Below are 15478 nucleotides of genomic sequence, written 5' to 3' on the forward strand. Positions count from 1 at the left end.
TAGATGAGGGACACGGAAGGAGGAATTAAAGATGACTCCAAAGTTTCTGGCTTTGAAAACATAAGTAGAGCTATTTACTATGGAAAATGAGAGAAGAAGAAACAGAACTTTGGGAGGGAGAAGAAAATGGGGAGAGTATGTGTAGTTGGGGACTGTTTTCAAGGTACTTGAAAAATACACAGGTGGATGTCTGGAACAGCACTTCCCAACAGAGATACAATGCAAGTCACATATGTAATTTTCTAGTAGCCACATTTTTTTAAAAAAGAGAAATGAGTGAAATGTACTTCAACAGTCAGTATTCTTTAGCTTAATATATCAAAAATATAATCATTTCAATATGTAATCAATATAAAAAAGTATAAATGAAACACTTTACACATTTTTTTCTTACTAAAGTCTTCAAAATCTGGTGTGTATTTTGTAGTTAGAGTTCATTACAATTCAGACTGGCCACCATTCAAGAGCTCAATAGCCACATGTGACTAGTGGCTATCCCATGAGGCAGAGCAGACCTAGAAGGCAAATGAGCACGTGGACCTGCTCAAATACAAGGTCTAGGGTAGAGATGCCGTTTCGGCCAGCATACAAAGAATAGTTGATGGCACAGGATGACCCAAGGAAAATTAATAAAGTGAGGAAGGGGCCAAAGTCAGAACCTGAGTTTTGATGGAGTAAAAAAAGAAAAAGCAATTTTAAAGAATAAACCCCCATAAAAAAGGGCAAGCCTTAATGATAAACTGAATTAGAAGGCCAGGCGCTGTGGCTCACACCTATAATCCCAGCACTTTGGGAGGCTGAGGCAGGCGGATCACCTGAGGTCAGGAGTTCAAGACCAGCCTGGCCAACATGGTGAAACCCTGTCTCTACTAAAAATACAAAAATTAGCTGGGCATGATGGTGGGTGCCTATAATCCCAGCTACTTGGGAGGTTGAGGCGGGAGAATCACTTGAACCCGGGAGGTAGAGGTTACAGTGAGCCGAGATCACATCATTGCACTCCAGCCCGGGTGACAGAGCGAGACTCTGTCTCTATAAATAAATAAATAAATAAATAAACTGAATTAGAGGATTCTGAGTAGCCTGTGGACTGAACAAAGTCATGGCATCTGAAAATAACAGTCTAACACTTACTTAAAACTTTCTAAGTACCAGACACTGTGGTAGTCTGTGAAATTTTTCTCTTAACGCCTAATATCTGGAAGAGGGGAATATTATCATTTATTCCCATTTCACAGAATAGGAAACTTTGACTTAGAAATGTAACCTCTTGCCCACAGTCACTACTTAACCACTATACTACAACATACTGGAAAAATAGGGGGAAAGTGCTAGGAAGCTGGAAAATACTAAAGACAACCTCAAGTTCATTTTGGAATCAGAACAAGGTTCTGGTTCTAACTTAATGACTCACTCTGTAACCCTGAACACGTTAACCTCTCAGGGATTTAGTTTACTTGTTTGTAAAATGATAGTAATACCACCTACCTTATAGTGCTGCTTTAAGGATAAAATTAAATGAGAAAACATATATAACACCTCACACAGCACATGGCACAGGAAGGTGCCTCAATATTAGTATTACGTGCACAGGCTGATCACCTAATAGTATTCAAAATTATTTTTGCCTTACTAGATTCAACTCTTTCTCAAAAATTCATTGATTTCAAACAGCAAAAGTCTGAAGATTTGTTTAACCTTACTCTAACATAGTTAAGCGCATGCAAGTAGTTTCTAGTATCTATGTGTTAGTAATTTTAATCTTACAAAATTGAAAATTGAAGGTCCAGATTTAATATATACTGTCTATAGATCCTTTGCAGGAACATCTAACTTCCATTGACTTGTCAATTCCATTGGAACAAAATTCTTCATATTTGACCAAGCAAAACACCAAGATTCTTCCATTCCCCTATGATCTGCTTCTACAGTTCAATGCACTTCAGTAGTCCAGTGTTCTCTCTCCCTGAAGCCATTGTCTATTTGTAACAATAATCCACCAGTCATCCTTTCATACATGGCTGTTTTGTTTTGTTTCTTTTTTGAGATGGAGTCTTGCTCTGTCGCCCAGGCTTGAGGGCAGTGGCACAATCTTGGCTCACTGCAACCTCCACCTCCCCAGTTCAAGCAATTCTCCTTCCTCAGCCTCCCAAGTAGAAGAAATTACAGGTGCCTGCCATCATGATTGGCTAATTTTTGTATTTTTTTAGTAGAGACGGGGTTTCACCCTGTTGGCCAGGCTGGTCTCAAATTCCTGACCTCAGGTGATCAGCCAACCTTGGCCTCCCAAACTGTTGAGATTACAGGTGTGAGCCACCACGCCCAGCCCACATATGGTGGTTTTATTAAACTATGTAAAAAAAAAAAAAAAAAAAACACCCCTACAGGCTTGATTAAATACCTGATACGTGCAGCCATTTTCAGCTATCAGAAATATCACCTGATTGGCCAAGATTAAATTGTTAAATTCAACATCTTCAGGGTCCAATGACTTCATAAATTTCTAAGAAGGCTACTGAATCAGATAAAACACCACACTGTAGCTTTCTGTCCTATTTGTATGTACTAAGAGCACCTACCTTTCTTCTTTTTAATGTTTATCACATTTGCCAACCTTCACATTGAAAAAGTAAGCTCATGAGTGCAGATCATGTCTATCATATTCACCTCTCAGGACTAAGCACAGTACCTGCCACTCAAATATTTGTAAAACTAATGAACAATCTTCCCTAACCTTCTAACTCCACCAAGTGCTCTATATTCCAAAATTATCTCACTCCTTTCCAACCCAACCAAACTTCCACCTTCTTCAATACATGTGATCTCAAAGTGGATCTAAGAAAGAAAATGTTTTAACAAATGAAAATACCTCTAGGAAGAGGCAAAAGGCATTCTCATTTGTTAAAAGAATTTCAAAACCCTAAAAAACACCTCCAAGTGGTAGAATTTTAAGAAGCAGAACCTGCTGAAACATTTTTAAATATTCAATACAGAAAAGGTTCTTTAAGGTTATCTACCGTACTGTTTAACCTTTCTTAGAAATGCCACCAGCAACATTACCACTTCCTGACACCCCAAATAGCCCTCAGGCATGCTTTCCACAGGGTCTCTTTCTTTTCCTCCCTCTCTTCAGATCCCCAAAGTTTCCATAACAGCGTATTTGAGACTGCTTTAAAATACAAGCTATTTCTAAGTCAAAATATTTTTTACCTTGGGAATTTGCCCATATAAATCTTGAGTATTCGCAAAACTATCTACATCACATTTAATCTATACGAAACCGACTTTAAGATTCTTACAAAATATTTTAAGGATATGAGTCCAAAAACATTATTTTGGTCAAAAACACGAGTTTCCAAAGAGTAATTTTCCTGAAAACTTTTTCATTTTAACTGTAAAATTTTGCCCCTTACTTTTTACCCACATACTTACTTTATTGTGAGAAATTTCTATTTCTACATGAGGTTTCATTCTCTGTTTTGCATTTCAGCATGGTCATCAGTTTCAGACACTGAGTTATATAGCCCATTCAATGTTCAGTAAGCCGGGCTTTTTGAATGGGTAAGTGTGAGGGAGCAAGTAGAATTCTTAGAATTATTTACCACTGGGACTTTCCTAGAGTCCACCTACTTCTTAGTTATGGCATGAAGTTATTTCTACATATATGTAAGTGAGTATTGAAAAGACAACGTTAACTTTCAAATACATATAACCAAAAAAAAGATCCTAGATATGTATCAACATCACTAGCTACAAAGAAAGATGCCTGAGAATGCCTATAATTTGCAAAGAAAACAGGGAAAGGATAAAACCCCACAAATCACCGCACCAATATCCCACTTTCACCATTTAACAATGAAAAAGTCCCATCACTGAAAAATGATTAGACATCATCAAAATGGATCTGCTCTACTTTTATATAATCTTTTGACATTTCTGTATTATAGCAATCAGTGCTGGTAATATGTAATAATTTAATAAAATTGGCTTCCTACTATGTAGTTAAATAAACCATTTCTAGCCTAGTGTAATTATCTAGAAGATAGCAAAATAAAGTGACATTATTTCTCTAGTCACAAAGCAATAATAGATTAATTCGGTCTTTGACTCTCCAACCCAGGTCTTGGTTTCCAGAATGATTCTGCTAGTTTTCTTAAGTCAAAGAAAATATTTATTTGATAAATGTCTAATACATAACCAAACTACTATATTCAAATGGAAACAGTTTCATAGATTGTGAAGTAAAGTGATTAGGGTGATTATGAAACAGTCAAAGGAAGCACACAAAAAAATTTATAACTCATTAGGCCAGGAAAATAGTTAAGAGTAACTTTACATTGGGGTGCAAGCTAACAGGACATGATACTCATGACTTTGTGAAATAATACCCACTTGATGAAATAATTCACATGTGATGTTAAGATAAAACGTTTAGAAGTTCAATTTTAGAGGATAACATCACTTAAACCAGTAAATGAGGTATTCCAAGGAGGAAACTGAAATTTTTAAAAAATTTTTATTCTAAAAGAAAGAGAAATACCGGTTCTATAAAATTTGCTCTAGTAAAATTGCATCAAGTTGATAATATTTTAAATCACAAATTAACTCAAGTCCGAAATCTTTATCACAGACAAAAAAATATATCTTTATTATACAATCCTGAGGACAAGTCCAATCATATTCAAGGTATGAAAATGTACCAGGTTGATTTAATAAAGTGAAATTAGGCCACCCAGTGGTTAATGTGATGTACTGCATACATGAATATTTTATTTCCAAATCTGAACTGTGCAAACCAGCATTATTATAGTAAGACAAATTTGACTTTACATAACCTTTGATCATTATTAATAGCAATACTGAAGAGAGTTCTACCTAGTAATTCCATAAACAAAAACAATGTGAGAAAATTTCTATTTCATTAGTATGTATATGCTTTTAAATGAGAAAAGATTACAAAATGTCTTCAAATATATATATTAAAGCTAGAAACTACCTTACAGACCATAAAATCCAAACTCCATACATTAACCAGATGAAAAACTGAGGCAGAGTTTACCAGCTTCCCCAAACAATATTGCCAGTTAATGACAAAACTGATGAAAAGATCAGCTCTCATATTTCAGTATAATTTCATCCCCACCCATTTTGCTGGAAACAACACAGTAAAATTGGTTCCTACACACACACATATACATAACATTGAAAAAACATCTTCGATTTCAAGAGCTGGCTTTTATCTTTTCAGGTTAGTGAAGTCATAGGTCATCTCAAGCGTTAAATACTTTAATCTGTTACTAGTAAGCAGGTTTCTAAGTGACTTTAAAGGGTAAAACTGACTTTCGAATCTAAAATTAATTATGTATATATAAATATGCTTAAAAGTCAAATATATATTAACAATAGATATATTAATGCTAGTATTGCCTGTAAATTGTCATTGCAACTCCCAGTGGGACGTAAAATTATTTAAAGTCACAATACAAATGAGTTTTCCTTTATGTAAATCTAGAGGAGAGATACTACAGCTATCTTAAAGGTCAAAACAGCTAACGTCCTGCAGTTGTTTCACACTTGAGTTAACAGTTTTCTACTCTTAGGTTTTCTTTTTTTTTTTTTTTTTCAGATCACATAGGAAACGTATATTACAGGCTTTATGCCTATGCTCTTAGGCAAAACTTTTATACAGCAAAGTACAGTTTTCACTTGAACGCTTAAATGGTTGTATACTGGAGATCTCAAATTACAACCTGAAGTAACTTAATTATTTCTTTTCCCTTTCAACTATAAATTGAGTTCAAATATATTAAGATACTTAGCTAAAAGGCAAGAGAGATTTTTCCCAATGACTGCATTATTTTTGCTTCAAAACAATTCACACTCTATCTTCTTTTGTTTTTGGTTGAAGCACAAAAGCAGAGCATCTACTATCGTCTAAGATATGTAATCATATTTACGTATGCAAGAAATGTAATTTAGAGTATGAAACACATTCAAGTATGAAGACTTAAGAGATACATCATGGCCGGGCGCGGTGGCTCAAGCCTGTAATCCCAGCACTTTGGGAGGCCGAGATGGGCGGATCACGAGGTCAGGAGATCGAGACCATCCTGGCTAACATGGTGAAACCCCGTCTCTACTAAAAAATACAAAAAAACTAGCCGGGCGAGGTGGCTGGCGCCTGTAGTCCCAGCTACTCGGGAGGCCGAGGCAGGAGAATGGCATGAACCCGGGAGGTGGAGCTTGCAGTGAGCTGAGATCTGGCCACTGCACTCCAGCCTGGGCGACAGAGCGAGACTCCGTCTCAAAAAAAAAAAAAAGAGATACATCATTCACAGATGATAATTTCTCCCCACATCCTCTATCTGTACACTCCCAGGGACAGTGTAGCTTCACCCCACCACATTTAATTACTCGAGATTTGACTCTTTAAATCACTCAATCATGTTTAAATTAACTTACACAACTGGCAAGGGATAAATGTCAAAAGTACAATATTTAGATTTTAAGCTCACAGTATTCTCAATAAAACAACTTATATAGGCAAACTAACATTAAGTTATTTCTCCTTTGTCTATTATTATGAAACATACACTTCATACATATGAAATTGACAGAAAACCCTTTGGGGAGGGGAAGGTTCTGACATTTAAACATTCATGTCTAGTCATAATTTTAATTTAACTAAATGCTGATGACAGAATTAGCCAAGAAACTGTTTCAAATAAGATTAACAGCAATACTGATAAGTAGATATCACACATTAATAAACTTATTATTAACATATTCAATTGTCATCTTATTTTTACATTTTTTTATATTTAAAAATTCAAAAAGCCTAAACCAGTACTTCAGCAATCATAATTACAAGAGCTTTAAATATCTCTTTTCTGAAGATTGATGTTAATTGGGTCCTTGAAGTTCTAGAGGGGAGGTTCTTTCCTGGGTGATTTTGTCCCCCAAAAGATATCTGGCAATGTCTGGTGACATTTTTACTGTCATGACTGAGGGAAGTGGAGTGTTCCTATCTCTACTGGGTAGAAGCCAGGGATGCTGCTAAACATCTCCCCATTACAAAGAATTATCTGGCCCAAGATGTCAATAGTGCAAAGGTTGAAAACAGTTTTAGAGGGGTCTGTGTATACATTTATATAATCTCAAGGGTTTGTCCTATAACTTACTACAAAACTAATAAGTTTACCGGGACTTAAGGATTTCTGCAAAAGCATCCTGCACACAGCAGATGCTTAACAGACAAAGCAAAAAACAATTATGTATAGTTACTGCCAATTTTTAGCAGAACTCTGCAGTGAATGACCCCCATTACTAAATTTCAACTTAGGAAATACATCTCTAGTTAAGATTTTGGGGCTGTGGATCTAGATTAAAAAAAATTTGGAAATTCTGCCAAATATCTTTTCAGGTTTATTTGATAATGCTGAAAATCAGAAAACACCCTATATTTTTGTTATCTAAGCAATTACTCCACATAATTTATGAGTAGCTGCTGTAATGGCATGTAAACAAAAATTAGACACATAAATTCATCCTAGCACATTTTCCAGGCAAAGGTGGAAAAAAGTGCTTTACCTCTCTGCAACACTTAGGTACGGTCAGAGTCAAACACAGACACTCAAAATATTAAGTGAATCAAACACATTGTTTTATTTTAAGATCAAGCTACTCGTTGTTACTACTAGTTGCTACTATGTGACATGGTCCCAATAAAGGATATTAAAATATACATAAATACATAAAGCTGAGAATATGGGTATGGAAATTACAGAAAACATCGAAAAGGTCCGCTCAGCTATTCCCCAGAGGATTTTCCACAACGTTTCAAGATAGCCAGGTTGGCAGAGGGGTGGCTGCCCAGGTTCACCACGGAGTTCCTATTTTGACTGTACTGTCATTCAGAAAAGAGTCGCCCGAACACCATTTTCAAGTCCTCCTGGCAGGACACAGCCAGTTTCCTCTGCGTAGCGAACTCCCTAAAAGCGCTCGACTTACCTGGCAAGAAACCTGCCTCGAAGAAGTGGCCGCGTGAGGTCAGGAGTCTGGACACGCACTGTGGGGAGAGCCACGGAGAAACCTGGGCATCTCGTACGTCCCGCGCCTCAAACACCCTGGTCCCCAACTCTCCACACGTCGCGGCTGCGCTCCGGCCATCGAGGCCAAGCGGCCGCGGGCACGCGGGAAGAAAAACCTCTGCCCTCGCCGGGGAGGGCCTTATGGCGGGAGGGGGCAGCGGGATAGGAAAGAGAATCTGAGCCGAGACGGCGCCGACAGGCCTGAGCGAAAGGGGTGCCACCCACCTGCGCGACCTCTTCGCCATCCTCCAAGTACCGCATAGGAGCGGGCTGGGCGGGGACGCGGGTCAGCCTCCTCCAGCCTCCGGCGAATGCTCCTTCTCCCTGATCCTCCAGCCGCTTCCCTCGCTCCCTCTAGAGACTGCCGAGTGCGGAACGCACGTCCTCGACAGGGCAGGAGGGAGGGACAGCGGGGGCGGACCGCGACCCGCCCCCGACCCCGGCCCGCAGCTCCGCTCTTAGCCCCGGCCCGGCCCTGCCAGGGATGCCCCCAACATGTCAGGAGGAGGGATCCCGCCCTCCGCCAGCTTCTCCCGCCGCTTGTCAGCCTCCCCGCCCCGGTCCCAGACTGGCTTCGCCACAGGGGCCGACCCTTCCCTCTCCCCGCAGCTAGCAGTTCTGCAGGGCTCGCAGGCTCCTGCAGGGTTTTGTCCGCACCGCCGAATCTCGCGCCCAGCCTCCCTCAAGAGCCGCCGTTTGAATCTGCGCACGCGGCCCTGAACCCCATTGGCTGTGGGGACCGCACGCGGAGGACCGGGGGCGGGGCGGGGAGAGCGCGCGCGGCTGAGGGCGGGGCTGGGGAGCTGGAAGCTGGGACTGGAACTTGCGGGAGTCGGGGAACGAGCCCGGAGCCAGGGGGTGGGGCCGCGGGTGGGGCATGCGGGCCGAGCTGTCACAGGACCCGGAACGCGCCGAGAGGCACACCGCGCGGGGCCTGCTGGGAGAGCAAGTTCCTGCGCTAGCAGAGGAGCGAGTCCGGAAGCGGCGCTGGAGCGGGTCCGGAAGCGGGCGGTGGAACTGTCCAGCTGCCCCAAACTGCTTAGGGTGAGCGGACTGAGTTTCTGGCGGGGTGGGTGGTCCCGCGGCCTAGTGTGGGAACGTCTCCGCAGCCTCGCCTCGGCCACAGCTCCTCGCTCCTTAGGTGTTTTCCGTCTCACTAGTTAGGAGGCGCGGTTTTCAGACTTGAGACAAACCTAACCATAAATTTGCGCGGCCGTTATTTTTTAAGCAAAAATGTGAGCTATTTACCCAGACATCATAGCCACGAGAGTGACGAAGACTCTGGCAGGAAACCACATATCACCTATTTTCCTCAAAAAGCAGCTGAAGCGTGACAAGTGAAAAAAAGTTCCTAGCGGGAGACGTGCTTGGAACGGGAGATAATCTGTGTTTCCCGCTGGTCCTCCAGGTGCTTAATTTTGTGTCCGCTCTACGGGAAATAACGTGCGCGGCGCAGGAGCCCGGACTGGAGAATAACCCGTGAAGACGACAGTGGACTGAGCATTTCGTCCAGATGAATGAGCATGGTAGTTAAGTGTAGAAGATGACCTTCTTTTCTCTGGAGAGACCGGGGAGGGGGGAACCACCGGAGGAGTTTCTAGCGGTTGCAGCTACTTGAGGTTCCAGTCTAATAACTACGAACTGTTCATTTCAAGTAGCATTAAAGTAGATTTGCTACAGTGACAATTAGACTTGGCTAAGGAAATTTGCAAGGCAGCATGGTCTACTGCATAGAGCACTGAGCCGCATGTTAACACTGTAACATACACTTGCTATTTTGAAATTTTACGCTTCATCTTTTGCAAATTAGATGCAGGTGCGGAGTGAATTAAGCGGAGCTGAATTAAGAGAAGCTTGCATGCACTACTGTCAAAACCTAAACACACTGGCTTTTTTTTTTTTTTTTAACAGTTCCTTTTTTCAAGGTATGGATTCTGGGAAGGTAAGGGAAGGTAAAACAGCATTTCTTTTTCTCTCTCCTTTATTATTTATTTATTTAGAGACTAGGTCTTGCCCTGTCCCCCATGCTGGAGTGCAGCGGCACAATCATAGCTTACAGTAGCCTCGAACAGTGATCCTCTTGCGTCAGCCTCCAAAGTAGCTGGGATCACAGGCGCAGGCGCGTGCCACAAAACCTGGCCAAGCGTTTCTTCCAGATCAGTGCTTACTGGGTTGCTGGTTCAGTAAAAATAAAAAATAAATAAATATTTAGAAATGAGTTCCCAAATTTCATTATGTTCCCAATGTCATTTGGAATCACTGTTTCACTGTTTTCTTATTTGCCCCTGGGTCATACATTAATGCACTTATTTATATCTAACAGGAAGCAGAGCTTCTGCTATATTTTAGGCTGTATTCAGTTTTATACAGAATATCTTTTTTAGAGCTTGAAGACAGATGTGTTGGATTTTGACAGTAAAACAAATTTCCTTCATTCTTACATATAGAGAAAAACAATTCCCAGAAAGATAACATTGTGAATTTACTTAAATCAGTTATAAAACTCAGGGCAAAGTGTGGAATTAAAGTGGTTCACAGTCATTTGAATACACATACTCAGATGTATTATAAACTAAGACAGGTTTTTTTTTAAGCAAATATTTAGAGATTTTATTCAGAGTATATAAAGAATTCTCAAAACTCTGAGAAAAAGCAGCATTTTAAAAAGGGCAAAAGATTTAAACAGATTTCACCAAACAAGATATAGATATACATACATACATGACAGGCAGGTTAAATGATGTTCCACCTCATTAGTCATTAAAGAAACGCAAATTAAACCACAATGAGATACTACTATACTTCTGTTAGAATTAGCAGTGAAAATGACTGACTCTACAAATGTTGGTGAAGATGAAAATGCTGAGCAAGTACAACTTGCATACGTTGCTGGTAGGGATGCAGAATTCAGCCATTTTGGAAAACGTTTATAGTGGCTTTGTTTCATTTGTTTTTTAATTTTTGTGGGTACATAGTAGATGTATATATTTATGAGGTACATGAGATGTTTTGATACAGGCATGCAATGTGAAATAATCATATCAAGGAGATGGGGTATCCATCACCTTGAGTATGTATCTTTTGTGTTACAAACCCCTTACACTCTTTTTTTTTTTTTTTTGAGATGGAGTCTTGCTCTGTCGCCCAGGCTGGAGTGCGGTGGCCGGATCTCGGCTCACTGCAAGCTCCGCCTCCCGGGTTCACGCCATTCTCCTGCCTCAGCCTCCCCAGTAGCTGGGACTACAGGCGCCAGCCACCTCGCCCGGCTAGTTTTTTTGTATTTTTTAGTAGAGACGGGGTTTCACCGTGTTAGCCAGGATGGTCTCGATCTCCTGACCTCATGTCCGCCCGCCTCGGCCTCCCAAAGTGCTGGGATTACAGGCTTGAGCCACCGCGCCCGGCTCCTTACACTCTTATTTTAAAATGTACAACGAAGTTATTGACTATAGTCAACTTGTGCTATCAAATAGTAGGTCTTTTTTTTTTTTTTTTTTTTTTGAGAGTCTCACTCTGTCACCCAGGCTGGAATGCATTGGCATGATCGCCACTCACTGCAACCTCCGCCTCCCACGTTCAAGCAATTCTTGTGCCTCAGCCTCCCAAGTAGCTGGGATTACAGGCATGTGTCACTATGCCCAGCTAATTTTTGTGGGGTTTTTTGTTGTGTTTTTGGGGTTTTTTTTTTTTTTTTTTGAGACAGTTTCACTCTGTTGCCTAGGCAGGAGTCTAGTGGCGTGATCTTGGCTCACTGCAACCTCTACCTCCCAGGTTCAAGAAATTCTCCTGCCACGCCAGGCTAATTTTTTGTATTTTTAGTAGAGATGGGGTCTCACCATGTTGACCAGCCTGGTCTCGAACTCCTGACCTCAGATGATCCTCCCACCTCGGCCTCCCAAAGTGCTGGGATTACAGAGATGGGGTCTCACCATGTTGACCAGCCTGGTCTCGAACTCCTGACCTCAGGTGATCCTCTTGCCTCGGCCTCCCAAAGTGCTGGGATTACAGGCGTGAGCCACCATGCCTGGCCTAATTTTTGTATTTTTAGTAGAGACGGGGTTTTGCCATGTTGCCCAGGCTGGTCTCGAACTCCTGACCTCAGGTGATCCATTCACCTCAGCCTCCCAAAGTGCTGGGATTACAGGCATGAGCCACTGACCCTGGCCTGTTTTTAAAGGTTTTAGATTTGGGGTCTAGCTGTGTAGCCCAGGCTGGAGTGCAGTGGTGTCATTATAGCTCACTGTAACCTTGAACTCCTGGGCTCAAGCAGTCCTCCTGCCTCAACGTCCTGAAGTGCTGGGATTACAGGCATGATCCATCTGTGCCCAACCAGGGCCATTCTTCAGAGATGCTGGTGTGATTACTAAAAGAAACAATCTTCCTTGGTTTTCTTGCACTCCTATATACATCTTGCTGGGTGTGCCAAGATTGCAAGGCCCTGAGTACTCTTTTATACAGGCCGTTTCTAAGGGTTGTTTGCAGCTAGTTGCCTTGAGAGATGAGGTAATATCTCAGTCTGAGACAAAAACCAGGTTTACTTACTGCTTACTATAAAAGCAGTGGATTCCCAAGTTCAGTGTTTCTCAACTGTAGCACAAATCCACGCTATGCATGACATCCATGTGGTACCATTACATTGCCCCATGGGACCTGAAAGCAAGAATAACTGGCACAAATATGTCGATGCTCAAGGTGTTTGCTGTGCTATAAGTAATATCAATACATTGTCCCCAACCTAAGAGTCTGGTGTCTTCAGGTAAAAGGATCCATGAGCCAGTAACAGTTTAACTTAGTTTGTAAGTAGGGTAAAATCAAATCCCAGACCTGACAGCTAGAGTGTCATGAATGAAGGGGCACTCACAACCCCTGTCACTCTCCTTATTATATTTAAATCTCTATGAAGTAAATTTTTATTTTTCCAATTCAAATTTTTATTTTAGAATTCCTAAATTCTTCAGTCCAATTTTTACTGGATAAAGTGCATGTCTTGGGATTGAAAATAACCATCAGACAGGTGTGGCTCACATCTGTAATCCCAGCACTTTGGGAGGCTGAGGTGGGTGGATCACCTGAGGTGAGATGGAGACCATCCTGGCCAACATGGTGAAACCCCATCTCTACTAAAAGTACAAAAATTAGCTGGGCATGGTGGTGTGTGCCTGTAGTCCCAGCTACTCAGGAGGCTGAGGCAGGAGAATAGCTTGAACCCGGGAGGCGGAAGTTGCAGTGAACCAAGATTGCACCACTACACTCCAGCCTGGTTGACAGAACGAGACTCCATCTCAAAAAAAAAAAAGTAACCATCATCAGATATAACAAGAAAAAGAGAAAGAAAGATAAGGAAGAAGAAGGGAAGAAGGAAGGAAGGAATGGATCAGACCCTTCTCTCATAGCTATAGTTGTGTTGGATGTGAAGCTCCAGAGACATAGAAAGCATTCATAGCTAGTGGTGACCCCTTTCTGCTTTGTGAATGGCTGGCTTTTGCTTATTTGGTAAAAGGTTAAAATCTTTGAAAATGACAATCTCAACGTTCTGATTTTTGGTTTTAAAAAAACCTATTTTTAAAAGCTGCAATACTGGACTCAAATACTGAAAAGCTAGTGATACTCTGCTGTTCCTCTTTAGTGAATTACTGATAAATATCACAGTAAACACATTAGTGCAAAGTTGGTTCATTTGTACATATTCATGTAAATTACCATAATAGGGAGGTAGTGGTATAATGTAAAATTTCTGCACAGAGCACATAGCACCTGGTGCTATAATAAAGATTGAGAATCCCTATTCTTAGAAAAGAAATGCTTATTAATCTTACTTATTTCTTATTCTTATTTAATTCAATTTAACAAACAGTTCTTGAACACCTACTCATGCTACACGTTAGTACTACAGAGAGAAATTTTGCTCTCAAAACAGTCTCAAGTATAGGACTTTAACCTGTTACCAGGAAAGTTAAGCATTCTGTCTTCTAAATTACTCTTGTTTTTCAACTTAAGTTAATTTTTTTAGGTAGAACTAGCTAAAAGAAACTAACTTAAAGTAAAAGCAAAGTCAGATTTGAACATAGATCTCTAAATTGAGAGAACCAACTTAAAAAAAATTTAATATATGAAAATGTACTTTAAAATCATGTACATGCAAATAAAGGACATACTCATTATTATTTTAATAATACCTGCAAAGTATGTTTTAGATTAGCTATAACTTGGTAAATTAATTCTCAATAATAAAATGAATAGTCTTTTCCTCTACTATATAAATCTACAAGTCTTCTCCCAATTATCCTTCCTTCCTTTCTTTTCTTTTTTTTGACAGGGTTTTTCTCTGTTGCCCAGGTTGGAGTACTGCATGCAGTGCAGTGACACAAACATAGCTCATTGCAGCCTCAAACTCCTGGGCTCAAGTGACCCTACCACCTTGGCCTTCCAAAGTGTTGGGAATGCTGATGTGAACCACTGAGCCTGACTCAATTATTTTGAATTCAGATCTTTTAGCGAGTTCATATTCTGTTATTCTCTCATACTGTAGTAATATGATCCGTTCATGTAAAGTGTACAATTTAGTTTTTAGTATCTTCAAAGAGTTGTGCAACCATCACCACAATCAATTTTATGCCATTTCATCACCTCCCCCAAAAATCTGTACCCATTAGCAGTCATCCCCCATTTTCTCCCAAGGTCCTCAGCCCTAGGCCAACAACTACTCTACTTTCTGTCTCTTTGTTTGCTTTTTAAACAGGGAAGAGCTAAACAGATTTATGTTTCAAAAGATACCCCAGGTGACCATGTGGAGGATATATTGGATTGGACATGACTAGAAACTGGGAGATGAGTTAAAAGATTTGCTATAACTGGGTGAGAGACAGGAGCTTAAACTGATGCATTGGCAGTAGTGATGGAGAAGACACGATGATGGAGAGAGAAAAGGTGAATCCAAACTCTCAGGTTCTTACTTGAAAGACTGGCTGACTGGTGATGCTACTAATTTGGAATAGGATACAGGAGTAATTATAGATTGGTGGGTAGGAAGTGAGTTCCATTTTGGAACATGTTGAATTTTGGGTATTTGGTGCTTCCAGATGGAGAGAGATGTAGTTCACGAGTGGGGTTGGGATTGAAAATAAAGATTTGTGAATCACAGGATGTGATTAAAGTCACAGGAGTAGATGAGATTGCCTAGGAAAAGAGTGTAGAGCGCGAAACAGGGCTAAAAGTTAAGTAATGGGAAATGCCAACAAGGAACAGGCAGAAGAGGAAGACTTGCAAAGGAGTTTAAGGGATAGAAATCATGGAGGTGATATAATATAAATCAAGGAATGAAAGTTTCAAATAAAAGGAAGAAATGAACTCAAATGCTGTAGAAAGTAAAATGGGACTGATTTCTTTCTACG

At 40.6% G+C, this 15478-nt stretch overlaps 1 protein-coding gene across 1 annotated transcript in view; it reads right to left on the reverse strand.

Moving 5' to 3' along the window:
- Positions 1–8743, reverse strand: part of MYBL1 (MYB proto-oncogene like 1) — a 49471-nt gene extending 40728 nt beyond the window's left edge. The window contains exon 1 of the mRNA XM_033203172.1: positions 8316–8743. Within this exon, the coding sequence (XP_033059063.1) occupies positions 8316–8335 (20 nt within the window). The 5' untranslated portion in view covers positions 8336–8743. The remainder of the gene's footprint in view (positions 1–8315) is intronic.
- Between the last annotated feature and the right edge of the window lie 6735 nt (positions 8744–15478).

This window comes from Trachypithecus francoisi, unplaced genomic scaffold (genome assembly GCF_009764315.1).
Source record: "Trachypithecus francoisi isolate TF-2019V2 unplaced genomic scaffold, Tfra_2.0 Lachesis_group7, whole genome shotgun sequence".
Classification (NCBI taxonomy): domain Eukaryota; kingdom Metazoa; phylum Chordata; class Mammalia; order Primates; family Cercopithecidae; genus Trachypithecus; species Trachypithecus francoisi.